This window comes from Leguminivora glycinivorella, chromosome 19, assembly GCF_023078275.1.
Source record: "Leguminivora glycinivorella isolate SPB_JAAS2020 chromosome 19, LegGlyc_1.1, whole genome shotgun sequence".
Lineage (NCBI taxonomy): Eukaryota > Metazoa > Arthropoda > Insecta > Lepidoptera > Tortricidae > Leguminivora > Leguminivora glycinivorella.
The window spans coordinates 18,222,849-18,232,538 of NC_062989.1; the positions used below are offsets into that span (position 1 = coordinate 18,222,849).

Here is a 9,690-nt window from a genome sequence, read left to right on the forward strand (position 1 = left end):
TATTGGTGTACTACTAAGTTATATCTCTTTTTTTTTTTGGTAGAACCCTTTTTTTTTTAATGGATATCTTCCTCTCCATACTACTTAGACATGTACAGTATCTAAGTACACCCCATTCAAACCAGTACTAAATATGCGTTTAATGCTCTTTGACCCACCTCCCACCCATCGTCATCACTAAACACGGTTAAGTTGGACTTGGAGGGTCCCTAGGTAACACTATTATGACTTTATGACTATTTAATTATGAGGTATATTTAATCTTTATGAGGTATATATTATGACCTTAACCGGGCAACGGAAAACGGGCAAGTCTCTCAAGGTAATGGGCGCTAAAGTGTACATAAGATTCCTGAAGCTATCAAAAATGTTGACAATGAACGCCAATTTATACATAAGTTGAAAATGTATTGCCTAATGAAGGCCTATTACACAATAAATGAGTTCTTTGATGAATGAAAATTTAGCTAAAAATTAAACATGACCTAAAATGCCATAATAAAATTGTATTTACGAATTCTTATTTATTATTATTATTTTTAATTGTAATTTCATTGATTTTCGAATTGTGTTGTAATTAATTATTGTATTGATATCACTTTTCTGATCATTACTATTATTATTTATTTTTAACCGACTTCAAAAAAGGAGGAGGTTCTCAATTCGACTGAATGTTTTTTTTTTTTTTTTTTTTTTTGTATGTATGTTCCTCGATATCTCCGAGAATTGTGGACCGATTTTCAAAATTTTTTTTTTGATCGAACGGGTATAACCCCGAAATGGTCCCATTGGCACCAAGTCAGGGTCTGATGATGGGATCCTGGAGAAATCGAGGGAACTCTTCAAATGTTATAGGCACATGTAATGTTTTCAGTGTATTTTTCAAAGGTAAACCAGTATTTACGCCTGATGGTAATAATTTTATGTGGCTGAGCTGATGATGGAAGGTCAACTCCTCAATGGTTAGGAGTTAAAGGATAATTCTTTCACTAGTGTACATGTATTCGGACTGATACATATAATATCAATAGGAACCACTAAAAATCAACAAATAAATAAACTTTTTTAACAAAAAATAAAACCGCCTTCAAAAATAAGCGCGTTACAAAACACGGAGAAACTAAAAAGCAAAAAATAATAAACCTTTGAATTCAGATTTCTTATCGTATTGCAATAATCTAAACATCCAAATTATAAACAAATCAATTATTTTTGGAGTCGGTGCCAGCCTGCGTATGGTTGGGTGGGGCAAACAGGCAATAGCAAGGCGACGAACAGGTCTGGTACCGACTGCAAAAATAATTGATTTGTTTATAATTTGGATGTTTAGATTATTGCAATACGATAAGAAATCTGAATTCAAAGGTTTATTATTTTTTGCTTTTTAGTTTCTCCGTGTTTTGTAACGCGCTTATTTTTGAAGGCGGTTTTATTTTTTGTTATTTAATGTATAAAATGGCATCAAGTTCCTTAGATCAAATTAGACATCATTTTATTGGAATTTTATTTGAAAGATTGTATTTTTATTTTATTTTTTTTATTTTTTACATAATTGTAACAGTGTTTGACGGTGTATGATTAGTACCAATAAATGTATCTATCTATCTATCTATCTAACAAAAGTTCATTGATTTTATTGAGAACTAGGCTGCATGCTGTTTACAACTTACCTACGATAGATATTTATGTATATATCTACACAGCTACGCGAGCGAAAATATCTAAACGCGACACTAATATAAAAAAGTAATAAAAGAGTGTTGTGATATTTTCGCTTGTGTAACTGCGCAGATGTAGATGTTACGCGACTGCCCTGCGTGTAGGAGACACTGCGCTGCGCTGAGCAGAGGCCTGAGAGAGCTTTGTTGGTAAGTATTAGGGTATTAGGTAAGTAGGTAAGGTAATATTTACATACGGAGACGATTTGTACATGAACTAAACCCAGCAACATGCGACCTTTTGGAGTCAAGTTACAGCTACGATCGCCGCCGGTGCGCGATGCAGTAAGGCTATACAATATAGAATAAAGCCAAGGTTAGCTGGAAGAGATCCCTTATAGGGATAAGCTCGCCTTTGTATCTCTATTCCTACAAATTGTATTAAACTGTTGTACACAATAAAGTGATTACTACTACTGCTACTAGAATACACCACTGTAAGTGCGTTTTCACATTTATCCGATCCGATATCGGATGTCGGAAAGATGTCAAAGGCAAAAATCAAAGAAGGCTTAAATTTATGGGATATAGGTCCTATATCCGATATCGGATCGGAAAATGTGAAAACGCACTAGGGCCGATATAAGCCGACAGCGGCAACTTCTTAGGAGCTGCACGCTGACGTAGTTAATACCATACCAATTGCAGTCTGTCTGTCGGCTAGACTGTGCATGTGGGCTGTTTCACCACACTGACAAGTCTGTACCTATTTCTGGGTTGTTAAGTAACATTGTTACTCAGCGTCAATATTTCCTTATCCAACAGGCAATGAACGTCAAAGTGTCACTGTCGGGCGACAATTATTGTCACTATCGTGAAATAGGCCACGGCAACTAGGTATGATCTGTAAAGACGCAGTGATCAATAATTAAGACGAAACTGCAAGCGAAATAGGCGAATGATAAGATTGATAAGGAGTTGACAGGAATAACACCGTGTAATTCATGTCCAGAGAATAATGGATTCTATGTATAGCAGTGGCGGGGCGTCGATACAACTCGATTCCCAACGGGTTCCCTAAAATTATCTAGTATCTGTAGAAGTCCATACAAAACAGATTCCGAAAACCCCTCCGGCTTTACCAACGAAAATTTTCACGCCCCGCCACTGTGTGTATAGTGTATTCGCGTGCAAGCACATCTTGTCCTTGTAATTAGCTAATATGATGATCGACAAAGAGGGATGTTTTGCAGGCTGCAGACATGTTTTGATTCATATCCATAGGCTTCAGAGACCGCTTACCGTCAGGCTAGCCGTATGCTCGTTCGCCACCGAATTCGGTAACTATATAAATCATAATGAATGCTCAACCTATCTGATAAACAATTTAGATTACAACCAAACTCCATATTTTAGTAAATGAAACGCCTGTAGTATTTCTAGGAGCAATTACGGTGAGGTTAATATTTTGCATTATCTACAAAAATAATTATCTGAAAGTGATTTATTATTACAGTCGTGTCCTCGTGTCGTGTTCAGATATTTTTGTTCGCATAAGTGTGTAGTCGTATACGTACTCGAGTGTACTGCAAAAATCTATCTAAATCTATCTACGTTCGCTGGAATAAACAGAAAAATCGATTAAATTTGAAGGCTAGGTTCACACAGCGTTAATATTTTTCTCGTATACTCGTAATTATATACGAGATTATATCGTCTACCTACATGTATTAGTGACAGCAAAGCTAACGGGGAAAATTATCACCGTGTTATTCTGAAGTAAATGTTTGCAGTGGGGAGTAGTAAACTATAGCTGTTTCATTCATTTCTCACGGCACGACACTGTGTCACACGGTTTTTCTCGAATAGTGACCGAAGACGCGCGCACGTTCAGTGACCGAGCGTCTGTTACAAGGAGTGCACGCAGTTTGTGGAGATTCTCGTCACTTTTCCAAAATGGCCGACGAGGCATCCATCGATAACGAAACATTAATTAGTTTAGTAGAACAAAGTCCCGTAGTGTGGGATAGAAGTAACGAACTTTATAAAAATCGCGTCGCGACTCAAGCGGCTTGGAGGGACATTATGATAGCATTGGATCCAACGCTCGAGACAAAGGATGAAACAACTAGGCAAGCTTTCGGTATGTTGTGTATATATACAGTGGAATCTCGATAACTCGAATCTCAAGGGAAAAGCAAAAAAATTCGAGTTAACGAGTTTTCGACTTAACAAGAACTTCGAGATACAGTGGTTTAACTGCTGGAATTTCGACTTACAAAGGCGCGATTTCTAGGTTTGTTTTTCGATTTGTAAAGTAAGTTTTATATTACGTACCTATATTTAGTAGGTACAGTATTATATAACAAATGACACATAAATGAAATAAAGTCTTCAGTTTCCTTTTTGTACTCATATTTATTTATTTAATCTTTATTGAACAAACAACTTATGGTACAAAAGGTTTACTTTATTCCAAAAAGCATTCTCTACTAGTCAACCTTTAGGCAAAAAAAGTATGTTGTATGTAGTTAGTTAAGGTTAAATAAGTAAGTACTGACTACTGAATCAGTATGTAGTTGTATGTAGTTAGTTAAGGTTAAATAAGTAAGTACTGACTACTGAATCAGTATGTAGTTGTATGTAGTTAGTTAAGGTTAAATAAGTAAGTACTGACTACTGAATCAGTATGTAGTTGTATGTAGTTAGTTAAGGTTAAATAAGTAAGTACTGACTACTGAATCAGTATGTAGTTGTATGTAGTTAGTTAAGGTTAAATAAGTAAGTACTGACTACTGAATCAGTATGTAGTTGTATGTAGTTAGTTAAGGTTAAATAAGTAAGTACTGACTACTGAATCAGTATGTAGTTGTACCTTAACTAACTACATACAACATACTTTTTTTGCCTAAAGGTTGACTAGTAGAGAATGCTTTTTGGAATAAAGTAAACCTTTTGTACCATAAGTTGTTTGTTCAATAAAGATTAAATAAATAAATATGAGTACAAAAAGGAAACTGAAGACTTTATTTCATTTATGTGTCATTTGTTATACTGATGGATAAGCTTCACGAGATATCGTGTCCTGTGACTCCTGTGTCGACAAAGAAAAAACGTCAACAGCTGTTCGAATGTATTAATTGCACGTGTACAAGACAAAAACAATAGATTTGAAAGCCCTGAACCCGAACATTCATCGTAGATTTTATTGATATTATTTCTGGGAATTCCGAGTAAGACATCTTTTTTTTTTTACTTAGTACGACTTACAAAGTCTCCTTTTCGAAATTCGAGTTATAGAGTATAAGAATGTATTATCAATACATCCTAGGGAATCAACATTTTGTTCGAGTTACAAAGTCTGAATAATTCGAGATACCGCGTATTTAGGGGTTCAGCGGAAGGGAATGGCATTTTTATTCGACTTACTGAGGATTTCGACTTAACAAGGTTCGAGTTATAGAGATTCCACTGTATTAGCATACTCCATTTCAAATACGAAGGCCCGATAGTACAGTCGACTACAAAGAGACGTATCCACACCTTATTGCATTGTAATAAGGTGAAAAAGTGGAAACATCTCTTTGTAGTCAACAGTACTAGAAGCTTAACAAAAGGGCTTATTGTTTGCCTTTTGTTAACCGACTTCAAAAAAAGGAGGAGGTTCTCAATTCGACTGATAGTTTTTTTGTATGTAACATGCATACAAAAATATATCTCCAAGAATCGTGAACCGATTTTCAAAAAAAATATTTGATCGAACGGGTATAACCCCGACATGGTCCCATTGACACCAAGTCGGGGTCTGATGATGGGATCTTGGAGAAATCGAGGGAACTCTTCAAATGTTATAGGCATAATGTTTTTAGTATATTTTTCAAAGGTACACACGTATTTGCGCCTGATGGTAATAATTTTATGTGGCTGAGGTGATGATGGAAGGTCAACTCCTCAATGGTTAGGAGTTAAAGCATAATAATTATTTCACTACTGTACGTATATTCGGAGTATTCGGACTGATACTTATAATATCAATAGGAAACACTAAAAATCAAGAAATAAATAAACTTAAAAAAAACCGCCTTCAAAATAAACGGTTTATTTTTGAAGGTGGTTTTATTTTTATACAATATAAAAGGCGGTATAGAGGTATATATAAAAGGTTTATTATTTTTTGCTTTTTAGTGTTTTTTAACGCGCTTATTTTTATCTTAATAGGAGCACTTCAAATTGGTACGCGTCGGTGCAAATTACATAGGTAGTACATATACATACATACATATAGGTACGAGTAGGTACAACTAATAGCTCGCCGGGGGCCGGGCCGGCCAAGTATCTTTTCTTTTCTCAAGTATTATCGGACCTTTGTATTTGAAATGGAGCATAATGAAAATAGTTTTAAAGCTTTACTTATTTCTCCTTTTAGCTTAGGTACCTACAGCCATAGGCCAATTCAACCGCTATCACACCGACGCAGCGATGGGGATATTGGAATTTAGAATACTTTTACTGTTTTTCTGTTAACTTAAGTATCAATATTCATAAGACTCGGTGTAATAGTTAACAGGAAACAAGATGCCCAAAGTAGCCTCCCTGTACCTATGTGTAACATAAATTATATCTACTCATACTCAATTTTAACAGCTCTCAACGTCTTCTCAAGTATATTTTCCAAAATCTTTGTCTTTTACAGCTAAACTAATTATTCAGCGGTGGACCTACATAAGAGATACTTATCATAGATCATGTAAAAAGATACAAGACCAGAAGAGGTCAGGAAGTGGCAGCAAAATAACGAAGCCCTATCTGTATAGTAAACAATTACGCTTCTTGCAGAAAGTAATACATCCCGACCAGCCAATAACTGTCGTTAAGATCGAAAGTAACAATTCGGAATCCGATGTCTATGATAATAATTTGGATGCAAACGAAACTTGGGAAACAAATTCCACCGGGACACACGAGCCGCCCTCGTCGTCCAAGTCGACGCCCGAACGTGCGCCGAACACACACACAAATGCTGATCTCCCTTCACATACTAAGATGATGAAAATGGATACTTATTTAAATAATGAACCGCAAACAATGAATCGGCACCTTTCATTTTTCAACGGGATATTACCAGCGTTAGACGAGTTACACGAAGATGAAGTCCTGGACTTCCAAATAGGAGTTCTGCACTTACTGAAGAAAATAAGAAGCTCTCGCCAAAATCAAAACCCGTAGAAAATAATAACACAACAATCTATACACGGTGTTTTTTTGCTTTCCATTTTGACACACATATAAAAAAACCGGTCAAGTGCGAGTCGGACTCGCCCACCGAGGGTTCCGTACAAACTTTCAAACTCTCCAGTTAAAATAATCTCATGTTTTCACATAACTCTAACAACTTGACTAGAAGACAAAAGTAATTCATAATTCATTTATTGCATTTGTAATCATGTGTTACACAAGGTCTTACAATAGGCTATTTACAGCAAAAGATCACATGAACCCTGTTAGGGTATACAGCAATATACTTAACTAAGACTAAAACTATAATTATTTACATAAAATGGGTTTTTTAAATAACATGCATTTTAAGCAACATTACATTACACGGACATGTAGTGGCAAAAAATATTTTGAAATTGATAAAATTTATTGGTATAAATTTTAATTTAATTTATAAACATTTTCATTTTTAGGTTTTATTTAATTAATACTAATAAATAATACTTCATTAATGGAATTAAATGTCAACAATAAAATAACTAAATTGAAATGCAATAATAAAAAAACCGGCCAAGTGCGAGTCGGACTCGCCCACCGAGGGTTCCGTACAAACTTTCTTTCAAACTACCTAGTAAAAATAATCTCATATTTTCATATAACTCTAATGACTTGACTAGAAGACAAAAGTATAGGCACTAATGAGTATTATAGTGTATAGCGCCATCTCCCGGTCAATTTGCTAACTAATTTGCGCGACCTGGTTTTTCAGGGATAATTCTTTATAATGTTAACCGATTTAAACAGTTTTTACTTTATTGGACAGAAGATGGTTTACGTAACATCTCGTATTAATTTTAAGTACGACATACATCCGCAAGGATGGGTAAATTGAAAGTAAAAATCTGAAAAGTTTTTTGTGAATTAAAAAAAGTATTCAAAATACAAACACGATTATATTTTTCCTGTAATATATAGCATAAAACCAATGTTTACTAAAATTTTCATAATTTTTCGTTGGTAAACTTCGGAGATAAGGGGGGGGGACGGTATTTTTTTTAACATTTACCTTCAAAATTCTTTTTTTTTCCACAACAAAAAAATTATAAAAAATAGTTTATTTACGTTCAATTTGAGCTCTTTCCAACGATATCCCACTTGACCTAGTAACTTGAAATTTACAGTTTGCCCCCCTTTCATTTTGGCCATTTTCTACAATTAAAATTAATATATTTAAAAAAATTATACTTTCTATTTGTAGAGGTTTACAATGTTCACAACTATTCCAAATTTCAAGTTGATACCATTAGTAGTTCTCGAGATATTTAGGAATGTGACAGACGGACAGACAGACGGACAGAGTCGCACCATAAGGGTTCCTGTTGTACCTTTTTGGTACGGAACCCTAAAAACCTAATTGTATGCAATAATAAAAAGTATAGGTACTAATGAGTATTATTGTGTATAGCGCCATCTCTCGGTGAATTCGCTAACTAATTTGCGCGACCATAGTATGTTGGTTTTTCAGGGATTATTCTTTATAATGTTAACCGATTTAAACAATTTTTACTTTATTGGAAAGAAGATGATTTACGTAACATCTCGTATTAATTTGAAGTACTATATATATCCGCAAAGGTGGGTAAATTAAAAGTAAAAATCTGAAAAGTTTTTTGTGAATTAAAAAAAAGTTTTCAAGATACAAACTCGATTATATTTTTCCTGTAATATTTAGCATAAAACCAATGTTTCCTAAAATTTTCATAATTTTTCTTTGGTAAACTTCGAAGATAAGGGGGGGGAACGGTATTTTTTTTACATTTTCCTTCAAAATTCTTTTTTTTTCACAACAAAAAAATTATAAAAAATAGTTTATTTACGTTCAATTTGAGCTCTTTCTAACAATACCCCACTTGACCTAAGGTGACGGACCCAATCATGGACAGTTTAAGAAAAAAAATCGCCTGTTTTTGATATTTCACTGATAAATGTAAAAATTCTACGGCTAAGCGTGTTAAATCTTGAATGTCATATCCTTCTTTTACATTTCCAGCGTATTGCAGAATAGATACTCCTATTGGTTTCTTCATAGTTAACAAATTAAAACTAGGTGTTTTTTCTCCAATTATGGACGGCAGTTCTCCAGTAATGGATCCCCCATTATGGACAGTGAAATAAGTTTAAAATTTTACTTTTAAAGCCAACTGATACGCAATGAGTCAATTTTATACACCACAAATTTTTTTTTTATTTTTTTTTTTTATTATAAATGGGCTTACTCTTGACCACAGACTAGCCAAAGGCAAAGACGTGGCCTACGATGGAGTGAGCTCGCCCAGAAGATGCCTGTTCACTCTTGATTTGAAGGTTGCCGGGTTATATGAGCTCGGAAATATAGCCGCCGGCAAGGAATTCCACTCCTTGGCAGTGCGCATAAGAAAAGAAGAAGCAAAGCGCTTCGTGCGGATTCGTGGAATATCCACCAAGTAAGGATGGAGACCGGCCGTGCGTCTAAGAGTCCGATGGTAGAATGGGGACGGTGGAATAAGTTCGTGTAGCTCTTGAGCACACTCCCCGAAGTGCAACCTGTAAAACACCGACAGACTAGCGACTTTCCGCCGATGGGCCAAAGACTGTAGCTTGGCCGTTAGCTTCTTGTCGCCAATCATCCTCCTGGCTCTGCGCTCCACTGAGTCCAAAGCAGCGAGTTGGTATTTGGCTGAGCCGTCCCACAGGTGGCTGCAATACTCCATACAGGATCGGACTTGAGCTTTATAGAGTTTTAGAAGCTGTCCAGGTGTGAAGTATCGCTTCACCT

General features: G+C 35.4%; 1 protein-coding gene across 1 annotated transcript; it reads left to right on the plus strand.

The window, feature by feature from the left end:
• Positions 1–3,288: 3,288 nt before the first annotated feature.
• Positions 3,289–6,925, plus strand: LOC125236436. The gene is made up of 2 exons (XM_048143239.1): positions 3,289–3,801; positions 6,352–6,925. Exons 1-2 carry the CDS (start codon positions 3,615–3,617, stop codon positions 6,882–6,884), a joined length of 720 nt encoding a protein of 239 aa, XP_047999196.1. The 5' UTR covers positions 3,289–3,614; the 3' UTR covers positions 6,885–6,925.
• Positions 6,926–9,690: the final 2,765 nt, after the last annotated feature.

What these genes read in the sequence shown, in the direction of transcription:
- LOC125236436 (XM_048143239.1), top strand. Translation starts at nt 3,615, where the DNA reads ATGGCCGACGAGGCATCCATCGATAACGAAACATTAATTAGTTTAGTA. An exon ending in AACAACTAGGCAAGCTTTCG is followed by an intron (nt 3,802 to 6,351) that starts GTATGTTGTGTA and finishes TGTCTTTTACAG; the next exon opens with CTAAACTAATTATTCAGCGG.